The sequence below is a fragment of the Salmo trutta genome, chromosome 5 (assembly GCF_901001165.1).
Source record: "Salmo trutta chromosome 5, fSalTru1.1, whole genome shotgun sequence".
NCBI classification, from domain to species: domain Eukaryota; kingdom Metazoa; phylum Chordata; class Actinopteri; order Salmoniformes; family Salmonidae; genus Salmo; species Salmo trutta.
Genome location: NC_042961.1, coordinates 43389732 through 43410388, shown reverse-complemented (window position 1 = coordinate 43410388; position 20657 = coordinate 43389732). Strand labels below are relative to the sequence as shown.

At 45.1% G+C, this 20657-nt stretch overlaps 1 protein-coding gene across 5 annotated transcripts in view; it reads right to left on the bottom strand.

Moving 5' to 3' along the window:
- frem1a (Fras1 related extracellular matrix 1a) overlaps nucleotides 1-20657 on the bottom strand; it is a 29562-nt gene that overhangs the window by 2195 nt on the left and 6710 nt on the right. For 3 of the 5 annotated variants that reach the window (XM_029753746.1, XM_029753747.1, XM_029753745.1), the window contains 33 exons: nucleotides 16754-17195; nucleotides 14375-14469; nucleotides 13779-14089; nucleotides 13335-13531; nucleotides 12564-12887; nucleotides 12242-12350; nucleotides 11838-11969; nucleotides 11389-11733; nucleotides 10264-10406; nucleotides 9953-10149; nucleotides 9696-9786; nucleotides 9441-9608; nucleotides 8892-9100; nucleotides 8512-8605; nucleotides 8155-8407; nucleotides 7719-7922; nucleotides 7255-7440; nucleotides 6802-6998; nucleotides 5821-6046; nucleotides 5459-5603; nucleotides 4901-5042; nucleotides 4404-4596; nucleotides 3864-4128; nucleotides 3197-3614; nucleotides 2803-3004; nucleotides 2433-2577; nucleotides 1995-2124; nucleotides 1717-1789; nucleotides 1480-1629; nucleotides 1021-1247; nucleotides 831-878; nucleotides 524-730; nucleotides 101-232 (listed from right to left, as the gene is read on the bottom strand). In XM_029753746.1, coding sequence (XP_029609606.1) covers nucleotides 101-232; nucleotides 524-730; nucleotides 831-878; nucleotides 1021-1247; nucleotides 1480-1629; nucleotides 1717-1789; nucleotides 1995-2124; nucleotides 2433-2577; nucleotides 2803-3004; nucleotides 3197-3614; nucleotides 3864-4128; nucleotides 4404-4596; nucleotides 4901-5042; nucleotides 5459-5603; nucleotides 5821-6046; nucleotides 6802-6998; nucleotides 7255-7440; nucleotides 7719-7922; nucleotides 8155-8407; nucleotides 8512-8605; nucleotides 8892-9100; nucleotides 9441-9608; nucleotides 9696-9786; nucleotides 9953-10149; nucleotides 10264-10406; nucleotides 11389-11733; nucleotides 11838-11969; nucleotides 12242-12350; nucleotides 12564-12887; nucleotides 13335-13531; nucleotides 13779-14089; nucleotides 14375-14469; nucleotides 16754-16996 — 6201 coding nt within the window. In that variant the 5' untranslated portion in view covers nucleotides 16997-17195. Of the gene's footprint in view, nucleotides 1-100; nucleotides 233-523; nucleotides 731-830; nucleotides 879-1020; nucleotides 1248-1479; nucleotides 1630-1716; nucleotides 1790-1994; nucleotides 2125-2432; nucleotides 2578-2802; nucleotides 3005-3196; nucleotides 3615-3863; nucleotides 4129-4403; nucleotides 4597-4900; nucleotides 5043-5458; nucleotides 5604-5820; nucleotides 6047-6801; nucleotides 6999-7254; nucleotides 7441-7718; nucleotides 7923-8154; nucleotides 8408-8511; nucleotides 8606-8891; nucleotides 9101-9440; nucleotides 9609-9695; nucleotides 9787-9952; nucleotides 10150-10263; nucleotides 10407-11388; nucleotides 11734-11837; nucleotides 11970-12241; nucleotides 12351-12563; nucleotides 12888-13334; nucleotides 13532-13778; nucleotides 14090-14374; nucleotides 14470-16753; nucleotides 17196-20657 lie in introns of those variants that run through there. The other 2 variants (XM_029753748.1, XR_003878318.1) reach the window with 2 other exon arrangements.

Here is a 20657-nt window from a genome sequence, read left to right as displayed (position 1 = left end):
ATGACCCTGAAATAGTCTATGATATTCATAATACAATTGGGCAAATGATGAGGGTACATTGTTATTCTGTTTCAGGCGCCATCCGTCCCAGATTGATTACCTCATCAGTGGGAGCCCAGGGCTTCCAGGAGACCCCGTTGCAGCGGAGGAGCCCGCCTGAGCTCTGGTTAAAGTGTAGGAGCCCCATCAGCTCTGGGACACAGGGTTTAGGGCCAGAGCTAGGTGAAGCCTCCTGAGGGCCAAAATTATTAGAGTAAGTAACACATTTAGTTAATTTGTTCATCATGTTGGAAGTAGTTTATAGGCCAAGAGAGAGAGACTGTAATCTATGCTTTGGGTTTGTTTATATAGCCACTGCCACCAATGTCTGAATAACCCTCAGTGTCTGTTTTATATTGAGGCGATTTCAGTCCTACCTTAACTGTTACACCATGAGATCCAAACCTCTTGATGTGATTACCGGTGTTGTACTAAAGTCGCTACAATATAGAAACTGTTCCGAATCAATGTAACGATGACTCACCTTATTGGGCTGCTCAGTCATTGTTCGTGGGAGCAAGCTGTCACTCTTCGTCTTAGGGACAGGTTTAGGGTTGAGGTTGGGAGCCACTGGTGGTGCTGCTGCTGCATGCTGCTGCTGCCCTCTGCTGGTCACCTGAATATTAGCCTTCCTTCCCTTCCTAGACGGAGACTTGTCATCCTCCAGGTGCACGGACATGATCCCGTGGTACTGCAACCACAGAGAGGCAGTGAGAGAAAGACAGTGATTGCTGTCCCTAGGTTAGATTCGGTGTGTTTGATTAGTGCAAAAGGTCGTAGCCTCAGCTTACCGTGAACACAGTGTCTGTTCCATTACGATGGACTGATGATGGTGGAATCTGTGAGAAGATAATACATGATCAAGTTGTACTACATAACTCTTAGGTTTAGAATAGTTTAAAGTGAAGGCTTGGAACAAAGACTTGGGACAAACCTCAACAGAATAACAGTCACACCGGTGATTACAGAGTAAAAACTCACTGTCTTTCTATTGGCCATGGCTCTGAGTTTCATATTGGGCGTGGCGGGCACAGCAGCGGGCACAGACTGGGGCATACCATCGCCCCGGGTCCAGGTCATCTGCTGGTCTCCTTTGGCAAGGGGCAGTGTCTCCAAATGAATGGAGCCATGTTGGGGGTAGGGCCCTGACTGAACCTGCTTCCCCCCCAGACTGGAGCCCACAGGGGCCCGACTGGATCCACACTGTCCTGGAAAAGCACAGAGACTTACATTGAGATTTTGAAACCACATCAATACTTCATAGAAGGTTGGTGTATTGTCTCTATCAGTCTTTGGCTTCATCGGTCCCTCCAGTTTCAATAACTTGAAAAATGTACCTTGACAATGTACAACCTTTTTAGATTCAAATAAACGGCATTGACTCACAGGACAATCGAAAAGGTTTCTATTTGATTTAGTCACTAGTTCCCCAGTGTTCACCTTTCCCAGAGTCCTTGATTTTAACCAGAGCTTTGGAGGTGCTGCCTACTACGGTTCCCTCAGGGGACACCAGTGTCACTTCAAATGTCTCCTCTGCCTCCTCCAGGTGATCTTGGGTAATCTCAATACGCCAGCTCCTTTTGGATACACCTTCATAGAGAGCACAGGTTTGAGTTACCTATCTCCTAATCTATGATGGTAACTCATATCAGCATCCCACTCCGAAGCCACACTTACCAGGATCAAACTGGATTAGGCTGGACGGGCTCAGAGTGAAATCCTTTCCAGCAGTCGCTGTGACCTCTCTCACCTAAGATATTGACAAAAGGGGAATCCGAAAGTGACATTACATTCATTGCACTAAAATGGATTTATAGTGCAGTCTATCACTCGATTTACCTCACCGAGACTAACCTAGTTAAATAAAGGTAAACAATTAATATGTGCAATTTAGCTGAATTTCGAGATTACAGGAATTGTTCTGAGAATCATACTGTTTGAAACAGATCAGAAACCTTGATGGTGATGTACGAGGACTCGGCCATGTTGCCTTTCCGTAGGACGTCCAGTGAGACCGTGCCCTGGTCCTCACATGCCTGGTACTCAGACACAGCCAGCTCCACACGAGACCACTTCACTTTCAGTCTGCAGCATGGGACCATGAAGAACACAGCACAGTGAAAACAGTTTAACACACTTACCAAAGATCCTGCGTTGCCTTTCCAAGTTGATTGAGGGTGATGGTACCTTCTTTCATTACGAGGACACAGTACATATGTTACATACAGAGACCAGTACGGTCGTTGGGGACCATTTATCAAATCTTCATAAGCTGTCATATAAATTGGCCTTGTCGTGTATGTATGTAACCATTGGTTCTCTCCTCCCCTGACTGACCACGGTATTCAGAGCATATTAATACTATTTGTGTCTTGCGCGGAGTAGCATCTCACGTGTGGGAGGGCCCAGTGTTCCCCAGAGGGTCGGACACTTTGAACTCCAGGCTGTCCGACAGGGCTTCTGTCGCTGGGTCTATGATATACACGATAGTCCTTTTGCTCAGGTCCCTCTGAGTGAAACGCTGCTGGATAAAGCTGCCTGCAAGAGCACAGTGTAAGATTGACTGTTTACTGAAGAGCAAACACAATTAACCTGGGGTCTATGGGCTATCGTAATGGTCTTATTTTGAAGGAGCACTGATGGCCTAATTAAATGCATTTGGATTAATTATGCGTAAAATAAAGAATATTTTCTGTATTTTCAGTGTACAAACGGATAAAACAGAGGGAATGGGGTCTGACACCCCTGCATATAAGGCCTCACCTTTAATAGTATTCTCCAGGTAGCCAAAGTATGGTGGTCTGTGGATGTGGAAGGTGAGGTCTTCGTCCTTGGTGTTGCCGTCCTGCGCTCTCAGCTCCCGGGACGAGAGGTAGATCCCATAGCGACCGTCAGACAGGACTTCCGCCTTCCACAGAGACTGCAGCTGCACAACCTCAGGAGCCGAGCTGTCCAAAGGCTCAATCTGGAATACAGGGTCTTGTTCATCAGGCACCATCAAAAGCGTCCATCGAAACCTTCCCAAAACATTGCACAACTAATTATTTTGATTCCACTACTATTGAATAAGTTGCTGTGCTGATCTACTGTATACCTGAAAGGGCCCCTCGATCGACATACCTGGGCAGAGGTGTGTATGCAGATGTGTGTGTCCTACCTGAATGGTAAAGATAACAGGTTCCGTCTGTACCCTCCCCTCCAGCAGGAAACTCCTGTTGGTAGTGTCTGAGGCCGTGAAGGCAAAGCGGTCGATCTGCGACGGGCCGCCCCCGTGCCTGTAGGTCACCTCCAGCTCCTGCAGATCCCACTGGGTGAAGTTACCCCCGGCAGCGAGCGGGACACCGCCCCGGAGCAAGGTGCCGTACTGCGGAGGCTGGGCCAGGAAGAAGAGCAGGTCACTGGGTGGGGTGTCGGGGTCGGACAAGGCGAGGACGTCAGGCGTCACCGCCATGGAGGACTCCTGAGGGACTCTCAAGCCGCTGTTACAGGCCAGTGATGGCAGCACGCGGTCTGTGGTCTCAACGAAAATCTCCAAGGTGCCGTTACGGGTGGCCTTGCCGTTGCTGACGACGAACCTAGCAAAGACATACAGGAGCATGGCAGGTTCTTAGGGGAAGGTACTTCATCTCATACAATGTATCAAACTTCTAGATGTGGGTCAGATTTGGGCCATCTGCTATCTGTTATGATGGCTACCGTCTTGGAGATGTAATTTTTTTTCTACAAACCAGCATCGTTTGCAGCATGTTCCAACCACTATTATGTGGAATAATGTTAAGATTATCAGCTGTTTAATTTTATACATTTAGAAAGGTTGCCATTACTGTAGTGTCTCCAGCGACGCGGTGGCCCTGTTGTCGTGGACGTAGCCCACCAGGTTGGCAGCGATGTCCAACTGGCTGAAAGTGCTGATGGTCACCCCAGGGTGTTTGATGTACTCCATGTGGCCATTGCCGGGGGGGACCGTAACGATGTAGAACAGCTCCTCGGGTTTGTCTGTACCGTCCGTCGCCAGCAGGACATCCGTGGTCAGAACCACGCGCTCACCGCGGCTGGTCTTCACCGGCTTCACAAAAACGGCAATGTTTCCTGGGAATTGACAGAGAAAGTGAAGTCTTAAAATGAAAGTTTGCACAAATTGGTTTACACAACAGACTTATAAACCAGCTTATTTTATTCATTGTTTTAGCTCTGTTTAACATTATTATAATAAAATAAGACAACAGTAGTAGTAGCTACCAGCTGATATGATGAGACATCTCTACTAGCGTTTGTTTTTTACACAGACCATGAACGTGTAGGTTATGGCAAACTGCATAATAGTGCACTTCCCAGTTTGGTGGTCTGTCCATCTGTTCACAAACCTTTCTCCATGTCCTTGAGGGAGATGTGGAAGTGCTGCGCGGGGGAGCGGTTCTTCCCGTCCAGCAGGTAGAACATAAAGAAATCCTGTGTGTGTCCCAGTGGCCCGGTATGGAGGTAGCGCAGCAGGTTCATGTCCACTGTCTCCTGGGTGCAGTTCATCCCCGCAGACTGGGTCAGCCAGTCAGAGCCTACCTGAGAAGGGACCATGGACAGTTAGGGAGAGAACGCATAACGGAAGGCACATAATGACTGAATGTTGATGATTAACTTACAGTGAAATCATTAGTGGACTGAAAGTAATATCTTCTGAAAAAATGTTATGTTGACATGCATGATTTTGAATGTTTCAAAAGTTGAATAATGAAGCATTTATATATATTAATGCTTTTTTAAAAGTGAAACGCCCCTTTAAGCTAGCATGGAACAATACTTTCTATACTGGCATTTGTTAATAACACCTACCAGTTCATATCAGATGATATTTGAATGTACTGACCTTAACCTGTAGCAGTCCCTGAGTGGGAACGCTCTCCAACATGTAGACTATCTCCTGAGAGGTAGTGTCGCTGTCCTGAGCAAAGAGAATAGCACTGGAGATCAGCCTAGCCTCGCCTGCCTCCACCTCCAGTCCATTGTTCCTGTAGGGCAGACAACCATGTTTGTTTTAGGAGTAGGGTGAAGTTGCTTGGGTCAGTTTTGCATTTCCCCCACTAATGGTTAAGGTTAGGACTGGGGGAGGGGAAACTAATCCTAGATCTGTACCTAGGGAAACTTCACCCAAACGGTTTGTTTATTAACTTGTGTGAAATGTGTACCGAATGTACACAGGAAGGAGAAATTGTGAAGTAGTACTCAGGAAAGCCAGAAGGGGGAGCACAGATACAAGGGAAGTCTAGATTCGGCGGGAGGAAGTTTATACGACCTGTTGTAAACTGGTTGCAGTACGTTCCATGTATGGATTATTGGTGAAGCAAACTCATAGTAAACTCTCCAGAACGTGTGGACATCAATTCATTGTTTTCTCGGTGTAAATGTAACAAGTCCCATCTGTTACCTGATGACTCGAGGCTCCTCATCATTGACAGGGAGTACGTTGACCATCACGTGCCTCTGGAGCTGGTGTTTCCCATCGGTCAGATGGATGGTGAAGCTGTCCACCATGTTCTCAGAGTCATCGTGCATGTACATCAGAGACATACCTGAACAGTGGAGTTGAACTCATTATTTCAATGTGCCTGTATGTATAACCCCACGACTGAAGATCACTAGTACACAAATCCCACCAAAATTGCTCTATTTGAATCTCAACAGCTTTTTCATGCTCTTCAGGATCACCAGTCTCAATAATGGCGCAGTACTACGGTGTCCATATTAGGACAGCCTCTGAGTCACAAGGAGTTGATCACGGTACAGTACCATTCCTCAACTCCTGCATGGTGAAGTCCTGGACCACCACCTCTGCGTCCCTGTGCCTGTTGAAGGGTCTTCCATTGGCGGGCACGTCGTTGCCATACGTTCGGCCCATGATGGTGCCATGCTGGGGGGCCTGGACCACGCTGAACAGCAGGTTGTTCTTAGGGACGTCCAGATCCACCGCGTTTATAACAGCAGGGTCCAGCTCCTTCATATGGCCCTCTCGCACCTTTTTACACAGGAACATCAATGGGGATGTCGGTTAAATCGGTCCGGATGTGATCCTAGAGTGCTTTGAGGCATGTTGCACTATAGAATAGGTGGTTAGCTGGTTTCAGTTGTTGTAAATGTGAAATCAGAGAGTGAAGAGCATGAAAAAGGCCATCACTAGCACCTTAGAGGCTGCTGCCTAATATACATAGACTTTAAATCACTGGCCACTTTAATAATGGAACACTAGTCAATTTAATAATGTTTACTTATTTTGCATTACTCATCTCATACAGTATGTATATTCTGTATTCTACTGTATTTTAGTCAATGCCGCACTGACATTGCTCGTCCAAATATTGATATATTCTTAATTCCATTCTTTTAGATTTGTGTGTATTGTTGTGAAATTGTTAGATATTACTGCACCGTTGGAGCTAGAAACACAAGCATTTCGCTACACCCGCAATAACATCTGCTAAACACGTGTATGTGACCAATAAAACTTTCTTTGATTTGGATTTGAACTATAATAGCTTTACATAGTGTAGACAAGACGCCTCCAAATCCGGCCCAGGAAAGCTACAAGATGTGCAGGTTTTTGTTTCAGACCAGCACTAGCACACCTAATTCCACTAATCACGGTCTTCAGCGAGACCAGGTGTGTTAGTGATGGGCTTCAATAAAACCCTCCACATCCAGTAACTCTCCAGGACCGGAGTTGGTGGTGACCTCGGCTGTGGATAACTGACAGCTTGACGATGGGCGACTCACCGTGATATTTCTGGCGAGAAACTCCGGGACCTCGTCATTGATGGGGTTGATGATGATGTAGAAGTGGACGTGGGCAGAGGTGTGTTTCCCATCAGAGACACAGAGCATGAACTGGTCAGCGGTTGGCTCGATCCTCTGGTGTCTGGACTGGACGTAGTTCACATGTCCGTTCATGATGTCACTGTAAGAGAAGGAGGCTGAGGAGAGACCGGAGGAGAGATGCTGAGGTGGAACAGTCCGGGAACCTTTACAGTTAGTAATGTACATACTGCTTATACATACTACGAAAAGGGGACAAAGTTTGAGTTTTTACAAAGGTTAATGTAACAAGTGATTTATTTAGGAAAAGAAATCGGTGGATTGTTCACTGCTTATGAGGGATTCCATATGACAGCATTACAGTCTAAGAAAAAGTGCAAAGCCTGTGATGTGAATGGGGTTAAAGCTACTCACCGATGCTGATGCCTGTGTTGCTTTTCTCAAATCCAGGACTGGGCAGGATATTCTCTATGTAGCCATACTGGGGAGGAGAGACCAGGCTGATCACCAGCTCCTCCAGAGGAGTGTCCACATCCGAGGCACTGAGGTGGGCTACGGTTATAGGGCCCACACCCCCCTCATCCACCACAAACACATCTCCTACAAAGGAGGAGAACATCCATATTGATTGACTATTTAGGTATAATTGTGAGAGAAAATAGTAACGGAATGCACTATAAAGTATTGCTCAATATTTTACTTTTCTGTTGGTAAGCCCAGAGTGTTGCTTTCAGTGTTTTTCTTCCACAAGCCCACACTTGCTAATATAGGTGTGCGTTCGCTCTTGAACCGTTTCACAAATCTCAAGGATACTAATAATGTCTGAACCTAAATAAAAAGAATCCTAGGCATTGCTGCAACATCACGGCATTCATTACCTGTTGCAATAGAAGGCATCTGACTGTCCACAGGGAACACGGTGACCTTCAGGTCATACAGAGGCAGGCTCTCCTGGACTTGTGTCCTGCCTCTTTTCAATGTGTCCCCTCGGTCATTACAGCATGACGGAACGTTCTCCGCCTGGCCGTCGGATATCACAAACGTGATTGTGTCGTGTCGAGGGGCTAGTCCAATCTCCGCTCCTGAGAGACATAAGAATCATGATTGCAAGTTTTTGGCTTCAAAGAATGGGATGAAATAATATGTCTATAATCATGTTTTTTTGACTCACACAGAAAACCACATGATGGCCAACAGAAACAGTTGTAAGGTGTTAGGGTTGATGTATAAAATATATATTTTTTAAATGGAATGGTCATAAACCAGCAATACACTTATGGTGGTGCATGGATGAGGTAGATTTAACAATAATACCTGTGTGTTCGTAGGTGATACTCCCTGCGACAATGTCTGCCTGAATGAAGCGATCGACCACAATGGCGTTTTTGCGCACCACGCCATGGTATGGCTGGCGGGCAATCATGTAGGTCAGACTGTTGTCGTCACTGTCTGCGTCCGTGGCATAGATGTACTCAGCGGTGATGATGACTTCCTGTCCCTCTGCACAGTCCAGAACAGGTTTCAGACCTGGCATGAGAACTGGAACCTCATCATTAATCAGTGTCACCTGTTGACAAAGATAGGGTCTTTGACTCTCATACAAACATTCACTGTAACATCTTTTTGGCTCTGTTAGCATCGAAATGGTCATGTACATGAAGTTTACAGTACCTTAACTTCCAGAACAAAGTTGATTGCGTTAATCCCATCGGTAGCGATTAATTCAATGGCATCGCCCACTGTTTCCGAGCTGTCGTGATGATATCTGCACGGACAAACCAACACAATTGTAGTTCGACGATACAATAGGATTGTTGACACAATTTGACTCTCCTTGTTATCGAATCAGTTTGTGTCCATGCTGTATATAGATAGCCTGCTCTGTCCCAAAATTCATACTAGCATCACGTTTAGAATCAAGCCTTCTATTGGGTATACGTTCTAAACGGTGTATAGTGTGGCCATTGGAACGCAGCCAACATGTCCAAACTTCACATGAGCATTGCAGTGTGTTAGGGTGCAGTAATGAAGTGTCATCAATCATATCTGACCTAACTTTTAGGCTTTTCAGGTCGCGAACAGTGAAGTTCTGGCTCGGTTTCATGGGAACGCCATCCAGCTGAACAGCTCCGTGCTGAGGCTCTCTCTTCAGCTCCACTCTCAGACTCTCCTCTGTAGAGTCATGGTCTGTCAGCAGCAGGTGGTCTGGACCCACCCAGCACTCCCCACCCTCGTCCACTGTCAGAGGTTTCATGTGCACCTGGGGAGGGAACATAAAGTATACAGCAGGGTTGTGCAATGAAGGGCCTGAAGGGAGGAAACAATTCTGACTCTCATTCTTCTATTTAAGGGCTAAATTGTCTGTTCAATTCATGATATAAATTGACCGATTAACTACCAGGTAGAAAATAAAACCCAGTACTACTTTGGCCTTCAAGGGCCTCAACCGCCTTGGTGTAGAGTCTTCAACCTGCTTCAGCTACTCCTAGACAGCTTGTGGTAGAGTTAGCAATGCTAGCATGATTGTGACCGGTTGGGGGTTAGCCTAGCAGTACACAGAAGTGTTATCTAGCTTGGTAACTTTGAACACAACCTTATACCTCTGGGGCCAGGTTGTCCACTGGCACCACAGTAATATTGAAGCAGATGCCAGCGACTGTGGTTCCCTGCTGGTTGGTGACGGAGAGCACCAACTGGATGTGCTGCGGGTAAGGCCCAATGTCCAGGATGGGAGGCATGTAGGCCACTTTCATGTAGTTGACTGCATGCTGGAACAATAAAGGCGTTAGTAATCCAAGTCTGACATTTCTCCCGTCCAGCCAAAATAACTTGGGAGTAAACATATCTGAGCTTACCTGTGTGAATAACCTTAACACTGGGGCTTCAGGATCCTTGGTGAATTTGGCAATGCTGTCAACCAGGAACAGCCTCCCTGCATCATGGCCCCTGGCCAACAGGAAAATAGCCCATTGAACGTAACAGTCGGGTTTGAAGGGGGATGCCTTAAAGTATTAGCATTGGTATCATTCTTCCTCAATGGTACCAAGTGTACAGTATGAATTCTATCCCTGCAAATGGCAAATACAAACTTAACTTCGCATGAGATGCTCACCCATAAGACCTGCTGTAGAAGGGCGGAGAGGTAACAGTGTATGTGAGCTCGCTGTCAGGGGACTCCAGATCGATGAAGTGAAGCTGCTTCTTGGTCAGGTGGACCACCTCTGTCTCTTTGACCACCAGGCACCGAGTCACCCCAGGGACCTCTTTAGGTGGCTGGTCAGGCACAGGGTTGATGTGCACCACTATGACCTGTAAAGGTGGGAGGCCACATTAGCTTTGAATGACATTTGAGGAGTTTGAACTCAATTCAATCCAACTTTATGAATCTACAATTTGACACGATCCGGTAATGGTACTACTCACCTGAGGTTCTGAAAGGTTGGGTGGGTCATTGAAGTCCGAGAGCACCACTTCGAAGGAGTCATCAAACACCTCATTCCCTAGATGGCGGTAGTAGACCACGGAGTGGAACAGGTCCTTCTGCAGGAAACGGCTGACTGGATAACCTGAGAGGACCAAGGAAAAGAACACCATTGTCATTTTTTACAGGTGATTTAAGATTAAACTAAGTGATAATATATGAGGCTGTGTGATTTAACTGAAACATACAGGTAACTGCCAAAATAAAGGAAACATCAACGTAAAGAGTCTTAATAGGGCGTTGGGCCACCACCAGCCAGAACAACTTCAGTGTACCTATGGAGAGATTCTGCAAGTGTTCGGGACTCTATTGGAGGGATGCGACGCCATTCTTCCACGAGACATTCCATTATTTGGTGTTTTGTTGATGGTGGTGGAAAAAGCTGTCTCAGGCGCCGCTCCAGATTCTCCCACAAGTGTTTAATTGGGTTGAGATCTGGTGACTGAGATGGTCATTGCGTAAGATTTACATTGTTTTCATGCTCATCAAACCGTCCAGTTACCACTCGTGCCCTTTGGATGGGGGGCATTGTCATCCTATGGGGGCATAGCCATGGCAACCATGGTAAGGGTCTGGGCTATCCGGGGTCCTTGGGACATCCCTAACCCATTGAAGTTGACATTTTAAATAGTTAAGGTTAGGTAAGGGTTATGCTAAGGGTTAGGGTTTAGGGTAGGGACGTCCCAAGGGGCCAGGATATCACTGACCCCAAAATAAGGGCCTGCCCAGCCTTTTTATAAATGACCCTAAGCATGATGGGATGTTAACTGCTTAATTGACTCAAGAACCACACCTGTATGGAAGCACCTGCTTTCAATATACTTTTGCATCCCTTATTTACTGAAGTGTTTCCATTATTTTGGCAGTTACATGTATATTGAAGTATTGTATTCTAAAATTGCCATTTGATTATCAAACTAAACAACAAGTGGGTCATCGCATAATAAAGCTCTGCAAAAGTTCCCCATTGCTATGCCTTGCAATTGCATTCAGCTGGGAACCAAAGTGTGCACCATAGCTGTGCCTTGTAAAACAATGTGGTCTTTTTAGAGTGCTCCTCTCCTCACCGGTGAGTCCAGGACCAGGGATCTTCATGAGCTCTCCAGCTTGCGGTGGCCGGGTGATGTTGAACAGGATGTAGTCGTCGCTTGAGTCCATGTCTGAGGCCTGCAGTATGGATCCTCTCAGCAGGGCCGTGTGGCCCTCAGACAGCTCCAGCACTGTGTTGGTGATGAGGAATGGTGGGCTGTCATCCTTGGGCAGGATGTTGATGGGGAACTTGTGCCGGGTCTGGTGGCGCCCATCGGTGATGCGGAAGATGATGAAGTCCTTGGTGGTGTCGCTGTCGTCGTGATGGTAGCGCACGGCGCCCGCGAGGATGTCGGCGATGGTGAACATGAAACCCTTGCCACCTGCAGATTATGGACACATAGTGGGGATGTCGCCGACATCCTAGAAGTAATTAAAATAGAATAACAATCAAATGATGCTATTGAAGGAGTAATGAGTTCTATACCTCTCAGTGTTAGCCTGCCATGATGGAGGCCGTCGACAGTGATGATGCGTACAGCCTTGAAGTTGTCGTTGTCCACAATCTGGAGCTGATCCCACGTGATTGGACGAGACTGACCTTCAAGAAGACTAAGACCTAGAAAGATCACATTGTGACATAACCATTTTATAATCTGTGCAAGATCTGTGCAGAAGTTGTGTATCTGGAATACACCCATTGACGGGTGGAGGCTGGTGGGAGGAGCTACAGGAGGACAGGCTCATTGTAATGGCTGGAATGGAATACATGGAACGTATCAAACGTATGGAACCATGTATGACTCCGTTCCACAAGTCCATTCCAGCCATTACAATGAGCCCGTCCTCCTATGGCTCCTCCCACCGGCCTCTACTGCCATTGACACCTACCCATGTTCCATGACACCCTGGGTGCATTGGTGTCTGCTGTTCTAACTGACATGTGGACCATGATCGGGGCGCTCTTCTCAAAGAAGAAGTCATGTACCTCAAACTCCACCTGTTGAAGAGAAACTACATCTGATGGCCTGAAAAAGATTACATTCTAGCCTGGTCTCAGATCTGTTTGGAATGTATAGCCAACTCTGTTGTTATGCCAAACAAAATGTTGCCACACTTTTGGACCTGTTCCACCACCTCCTTAAATGCAACGGAAATTGCATTTAAACACTGTGAATGTGATGGGCCAAACAAAGGAAACAGTAATGGGCACCTCATAGTTCCTACGCTGGGTGTGGGAGGAGTTGGGTGGCTGGTAGCCGATAAGCATGTCATTGAGGTCCACCCAGGTGAAGGAGAAGATGGGTCGCGTGTGGTCTGACAGGTGGGTGATGAAGCCCTCTAGGGGGGGCTTGGTGATGTTGAACACAAGCAGCTGTTTGGGGGTCTCTCCGTCCTCTGCGTCCAGGGTGGCGGTGGAGAGGGGCGTGAGGATGAATTGGTCCACTTCCAGGATAAACATGGACATGAAGGCTGGCTTGGGCGGCTGGTTGGGAACTGCGCCAGGGATGTGGACAGGTATCCAGGCCCGCTCTGACTGCACATACAAACGCAAGCACAAGCACATAGACACACAGTGAAATCACTAGGCTACCCTGGGCGGCAGGATAGCCTAGTAGTTAGAGTGTTGGACTAGTAACCGAAAGGTTGCAAGATCAAATCCCTGAACTGACAAGTAAAAAAATCTGTCATTCTACCCCTGAACAAGGCACTGTTCTTAGGCTGTCATTGAAAATAAGAATTTGTTCTAAATTAACTGACTTAAATAAACATACAGACAAACAAGGCATTCTACTGTGAGGTTGTGCTAACTAAGAGGCGTTATTTACTTCCTGAATTTCTTAGTTGAAATTAAATTGTCCCGAACTTTCGCAGCATACGACGTTAACAAAGATACAGTACTTTCGCTGACCTCAAGATTTCAATCCTTCAACATTTTGGTAACTTCTAGAAAATGTTTCTGATGAGAAATTGCATCAAGTACCTTGTATATGCTCCCGCTCCTGGTGTCGGTGAGGTCCAGTCGGAGGGCGATGTAGTCCACGTCTGGAGACGGTGGGTCTATGTGCTGGTACCTCAGGCCCATCACCAGGAACTCATCACAGGGCACTTTGGTAACCTTTGCCAGCTTCAGGCCCTTCAGGCAGTCCTCAGTCTTACACATGGCCCTGGCCTTGTTATCTGTACGATTACAAGAGGAAGAGTGAGGTTAGGAGGATGTGTTCAAGGACAAGTAAATGATTTTGGTTGGAATTCATGGATTACACTGATTTCTCATGCATTCAAATGAATTCAGTTCATGTTGAACACTACTTTTAAAACATCCAACATTCTGAGTTTGCCAATAATCTACCAATTGACTGTATCACTACTCTTGTTACCATTACTACAAATATTTTATAATAGTAATACTATTATACATCCATACCTAGCTGCTGCCGGAGAGGAATGAAGCTCTCCGGCTCGTCCCCTCTGGCCTCCAGCTGGTCTGGCTCCCCAATGACCAACTGACCATGACCCGGGAGGTGTGTCTCATGGGTGTTCACACGGATGTTACACTCAAGACTGGTCATCCTCTCATAGTGGAAGGACACCACGTTGCCATCCAGCGTGTCGGACAGGCCGTAGAACTCTGGCACCACCAGGGACTTGGGCCCCAGTTTAATGATGTTGCAGTCGGGTTCCATGACCTCCACACGCAGGAAGAAGACCTCCGTAAAGGTCTCTGTCTCTGTGAACCTGGGGAGAAGACTATCTAGTCACACTGCAAACAGTACCAGTGGTCATAACTTCATTTTACAAGTGGGGCCAACTTTACAGGGAGGAGATAAGTGAGTACAATACTTAGTACAATAAAGAATTCCTGTTGCTATGTACTCTGTTTTGCAGGAAGTGATGTCTTCAGTCTCATTCAATACCATTTTAGTTAGTTAATTCAAAATGGGTAAAAAAAAAAAAAGGTAATTGTAAATCGATACATGTAATCATAGAAACTCTGAATAGAATTTGGGTAGATGCAGGTACCTGTAGAGTCGAAGCTTGACAGTATCTTCCTTTAGTATCGGGCAGCCATTGTGAACATACTTTACGTCATCAGCCAGGTAGTGGCAGTCAAATACCTACAATTATGATGTGAAAATAAAGTCAGATGTATCCGAAAGGCAGCCGTGGGCTACTGTAGCCTTTAAAAAAAAACGAATTTCCACATTATCACTTAAAAAATAAATAATAATAATCTTCCTGCTGCAGGATTATTATACTCCTGTGACAAAACTGGTCAAATAAGGTTCCCACGTATGTAGCTTGAGGCTTAGTTTATTGCAGTAAATCTTACAAGGGGCATAAAAAGTGTCCTCAAAAAACACCAGCTAAAAAGGAGAAAGAGCAGAAATGCTAATAAAACCAAAAGTTGTTTTTCCTCTCAAACAGCGAACAGAAAACATGCAAACCACTGTCTTGTTTACCCATTATTCAAGTAACATTCAGAAGAAAAACAAAACAGAGCAACCCAAGCTGCACCTAAACCAGAGGTTTCGTCCTGTCATCTGGTAGTAATAGAACGTTACCATTGTTGCTTATTTAGGATAAATACTCTCTACAGTCACCACCACATAACTAGCACCATTTAAAGCCACTACTTGACGTTCGATGTTGTTCATCGTGAACAACAAGTAATAGCGGTCTTAAAAAGGGCTACACAGTAACCAAACAACTCATGAGAGTGGGTGGCAACATTTTCGGCTGTGTAGGGGTATCTCATGTCATCTCAGACATATAGGCTACTAGGGAGGGCACAGGGAAAAGCCCTGAGTCTGTCAACAGACCTTCATTAGGCCTGGAGGCTGCCTGTCTCTCCCTGCAGACAACGGCTCAATTAGTGTCCAGGGTCAGACATAGAATGCTCAGATCTACCTTCCTTTTCCTCTTCTGAGGATCAGACATATCAGTTTCAAGGGGTTCCAATGACTAATGACGTCCACTGCAGTACTCACGTTGGTTGAGTTTGTATAGCCACTGCCACCAATTGCTAATGTTAGCATTTTCTACGAATTTTCTAACCAAAAAACAACTTTCATGCCCAAATCATTAAGGGCCGGTTTCCAAGACAAGCCTAGAACTAAAAGCCATCGTCAATAGAGAATCTCCATTGAAAGTGCTTTTTAGTCCAGGAAATGAGCCCCTAGGGCCTAGAGCAGGACATAAGTTGTCGCTTAGAGCCCCTGGAGTGTTGGAATAATAAAATACACAAGGTGCAAGTAAAAAATGTGTTTGTGCAGCAGCACTCACTCAGTTAGCCATGTCATCTAACAATTTTTAGATTGGATGGTTAGTCTAGCCAGTTATCTACTTGTAGTAATCATGGCCAAATACCGACCGGGGCAGGTGCCCAGGTGCCCTGACTTCCAGGGGGCTCCCATTTATTTTGTTAGTCACTCTCACTCAGATATCATTAACATGGAATAAGTCATGGCAAAATGTGTAGAATTGCAGGAAATTAGCTTTAAAACAAAAAACAGTATCTCTGCCGAATGGTAAAAGGAGTAGAATTGCATGAAATGTATAAAAAAGATCTCAATTTTCTCCCTGCTCAATAGCAAAATTAGTAGAATTACATGACTTCTATCTGTCCCATGGCAAAATGTGTAGAACTGCAGAAAACTTGCTTTAAAACGGCTAAATATATTTCTGCCCCATGGCAGAATGAGTAGAATTGCATGAAATGCGTTATAAAATATAATTATTTTCTTTCTGGCCCATGGTAAAATGTGTAGAACTGCAAAAAAATTGCTCTAAAACTGGTACATGTTCTCTACGACCGATGGCAAAATTTGTAGAATTGCAGGAAATTAACTTTAAAAAGTAAATGTATCTCTCTGTCATCATGAGAAGGGGGGAGGGGGGTGGGCACTAAAACATTTTGCCCACTTGTAAGGGGGGCTCCCCAACCAAATCTCTCTTAGGGCCCCCAAAAGGCTAGAGCCGGCCCTGGCCTAGAGCCTATTGAAGAACTGCTTAAGAAACATACCATGGTACATACTGTATCACAATCCCACTGGCCCCTTGTACCTAAACCTCCTAATATAACAGCTTTATGGTCTGTTTTTATGATCAGCAATTAGGACAATGTGTTAAGCGTTGTCAGGGATTCTCATTATGGAGGAGAAACATGCCAGTGACACACTGTTATTAGCATTTTACTGCCAGGTTTACCCCAGGGCAGTTGTCTGTCACTAACCCTTTTCCTGGATAGTAAAAGGTTGTTCAGACTTTTGTTCCAGTTGTAACAGGTAGGACATGTGTGCTTGTCTCCTATCATCCACGCTTAGATGAGTATTCAACTTACAACTGGAAAAGCAATGGTTCCCACCTGTTGATCTGCTACAAAGAAGCCAGTTACATTACCTGAGGTGTCAGCGTCCCCACCCTCTGCGTAATTGGCTCGTTGAGCACCACCTCCACCTTGCAGGCGTCCTTCACCCGGGGGATGTGGAACTGCAGGTCCCCCTCCTGCAGGTAGGCCGACTGGCCCCTCTTCACCCTCAACCCTAGGTTAGTCTTCACCAGGGAGCCGTGTGACCCTCCAGCCACGACTAGCAGCAGCAGCCAGGGAAGTGCCCATCGCAGTGCCCCTCTTTGTAAACCCATCACTCTCCCTGACTCAGTGGAAGCCTGTCTCCTGCTTCTTCATGGAATGGGTACCAAAGCAAAGTGGAGACAGTTTGAGTTATAAATTGTGAGTCGGTTGTTCTGTTGACCGCTGTGCAGACGTGGATGTGACAGATTTCTTAGGAGTTTGTGGTTATCCTCCTCTATGGTAGTGACTGCTTCACTTGTAGTGGAGGGGCTGAAAAATACAAATATTTTGTTAGTCAGTAACTCCTGAACTAATGTGCAATGGTAATGGAAAATAAACTTTCAAAAACATCTAAAAACACAGTGTATCAGATTACTAGACAATTTGTCAAGGAGATCACTATTGCAAATAGTGTATAAAGATGTTTACATTTAATACATTATATCATGCTATTTGTGAGGCCGTTTTGTAGGGAAAATGACACAGTTGTCTAGTGTCCACCATGTCCATCATCAGTTCAAAATGATGTCATCCATTTAATTCCAGGAAGGGATAGTTTGCTGTTTCTGAGTTAATCAGCAGTATACCTTAGCTGTTTTCTCATGTGAGGAACAAGGGTGTCCTTCATTTGAGACCGTTGCTCACAATGTCTAATTGGTCACAGGTCTTTGACAAAAGCTTGTATTTGGCATCTTGCCTGTCTCCTTCTGCTTAGCAACGAGCGTAGGAGGAGTTAGAGTGGTTTCCTGTGTCAGAGATTCTCCAGCTGGATATTGTCAGAGATTCTCCAGTTGGATATTGTCAGAGATTCTCCAGTTGGATATTGTCAGAGATTCTCCAGCTGGATATTGTCAGAGATTCTCCAGTTGGATATTGTCAGAGATTCTCCAGTTGGATATTGTCAGAGATTCTCCAGCTGGATATTGTCAGAGATTCTCCAGCTGGAATATTGTCGGGGAGTCCTCCAAGAAAGCCAACACAGTTCCTGAGAAAGAGCTTTCTGTACCTGTGGTACTCAGGATAATGTCTACCGTTTCTTCTCTGTTTAGAGTTTGAACAGAGCCAAATAATGACAATGAAATGTAAGGATAAGGTCCTCTTACAAGTAGTACCACTTTGTGGAATCAACTTGGCAACAAGAGCCGTGTTGGTAAGAGCATATAAGATGATAGTGTCCCTGTAATACACTCATGGATTAGAAGAATTAAAAGAATGAGCTGGATAAGCCTTGACCTCTCCCTGACCTCAAAACATCTGGATAGTGTCTCCAACACAATTACCCAACATGCTCTGGCATTGAGAATTTTAGGCCACAACCTGACTGCATTTCTTTGGTTCACAGGATGAGGGGCCGGATACTTTCAGAACTGCTGTATTTCTCCATAAACATGGACTAACAACCCTGCATGGAATAAATTATAATGGTGCTAATAATGCATCTATGATTGAGAGACATATTTTCCCATCTTCCCTTCGGATAACCAATTGTTGTGGACTGGAACTTTAGCTGACCACAGGAATCCCTGTCAAGGACTAGTTCTTAGGGTGGCTCTTGTAGCCTGGTAGCGTCAGAAGGGTGAGTGTTCAGTCTGGTTTAACCAGGCTAGTGTCTCAGCACGTCCATCTGAAGATGAGGTGATAACTTCAAATATACCCTCTCTGAGCCTTAGGAACTTCACAAGCTTTGAACTAGGGTCTGGCTGAGAGAGACCTGTCTCATCTGTCATCATTGAACACACGGCTAAACAAGGTTCATTTCCCTGACTAGCAGTATAATGAACTGCTAGTGCTGTGATAGATAGTTGCTGTCACATTCTCGCTCTCTCTCACACACACAAGTGCACACACATATCCGGCAAAAGTCACTCATTGTCTTTAGGACTTAAGTTTGTGCATGTGGAAGCGGGCATGCCATTTCCAATTTAATTGACTAAAAACAAAAATGCAAATGAGCAAAGCCACAAATTATTCATTTGAATACCGGTGTGCTGCAATTCAAGAGTCATTCTTGCGAGGGATGCTGATTTAACACAGGTGTCATATTGCACTGATTGCGCTGACTCACTTTGACCTCTTATGCGGCCTCTCATTGTCTGCTCTGACGAAGGTGGCTTTAAGAAGAGCTTAGCTCTGGGTCTAAGGATTACGCTAAACTACAACTGGCGTACAGTTGAAAGTCTAAATATATAAATAATGACTTATCAAACTCAATATCAAAGTAAACAGGATTTCCCCTTAGTAAATCATCTTTATTAAGAAAACAAAGAGGAAGTAGTAAAAAGCCCTGGGGGAAGTGAACTGTAAATCCAATCATCATAACGAGCCAAGGGTCGGATTTCTCCTGTCTCTCTTCCTGAGTTTGGAAGCGGTCCTGCAGTCACAGACATGCCTTTGTTTGCTCATTCCTTTTCAGTCATTTTTACTCCCTCCTCCTGTAGGATGACTCCTTCCCTCCCTCCCTTCCTCCCTCCTCCCCTCTTCATACAGTGCATTCGGAAAGTATTCAGACCCCTTCACTTTTTCCACATTTTGTTACTTTAAGCATTTTTTTTTTATCAATCTACACACAATACCCCATAATGACAAAGCGAAAACATGTTTTTAGAATTTTTTTCTCACATTTATTACAAAAGTTTGAAAAATCGCAAAATACCAGTCCCAAGGTCAACAGTGAAGTGGCGACTCCGGGATGCTGGCCTTCTAGGCAGAGTTGCAAAGAAAAAGCCATATCTCAGACTGGCCAATAAAAATAAAAGATTAAGTTGGGCGAAAGAACACAGACACTGGACAGAGGGACTCTGCCTTGAAGGCCAGCATCCCGGAGTCGCCTCTTCACTGTCGACGTTGAGACTGGTGTTTTGCGGGTACTATTTAATAAAGCTGCCAGTTGAGGACTTGTGAGGCATCTGTTTCTCAAACTAGACACTCTAATGTACTTGTCCCCTTGCTCAGTTGTGCAATGGGGCCTCACACTCCTCTTTATATTCTGGTTAGAGACAGTTTACGCTGTTCTGTGAAGGGAGTAGTACACAGCGTTCTACGAGATCTACAGTTTCTTGGCAATTTCTTGCATTGAATAGCCTTCATTTTCTCAGAACAAGAATAGACTGACGAGTTTCAGAAGAAAGTGCTTTGTTTCTAGTCATTTTGAGCCTGTAATTGAACCCACAAATGCTGAAACTCCAGATACTCAACTAGTCTAAGGAAGACCAGTTGTATTGCTTCTTTAATCAGAACAACAGTTTTCAGCTGTGCTAATATAATTGCAAAAGGCTTTTCTGATGATCAATTATCCTTTTAAAATGGTAAACTTGGATTAGCTAACACAACGTGCCATTGGAACACAGGAGTGATGGTTGCTGATAGTGGGCCTCTGTACGCCTATCTAGATATTCCATAAAAAATCCATAAAAAATCTGACATTTACATTTACATTTTAGTCATTTAGCAGACGCTCTTATCCAGAGTGACTTACAGCAGTGAATGCATACATTTCATTTCATACATTTTTTTTTCTGTGCTACAATAGTCATTTACAACAGTTTACAACATTAAGAATGTCTACACTGAATGTCTACACTGTATTTCTGATCAATTTGATGTTATTTTAATGGACAACAAATGTGCTTTTCTTTCAAAAACAAGGACACTTCTAAGTGACCCCAAACTTTTGAACGGTGGTGTATGCAAATATGATATTTCAAAAACCTGTTCTTGCTTTTGTCATTATGG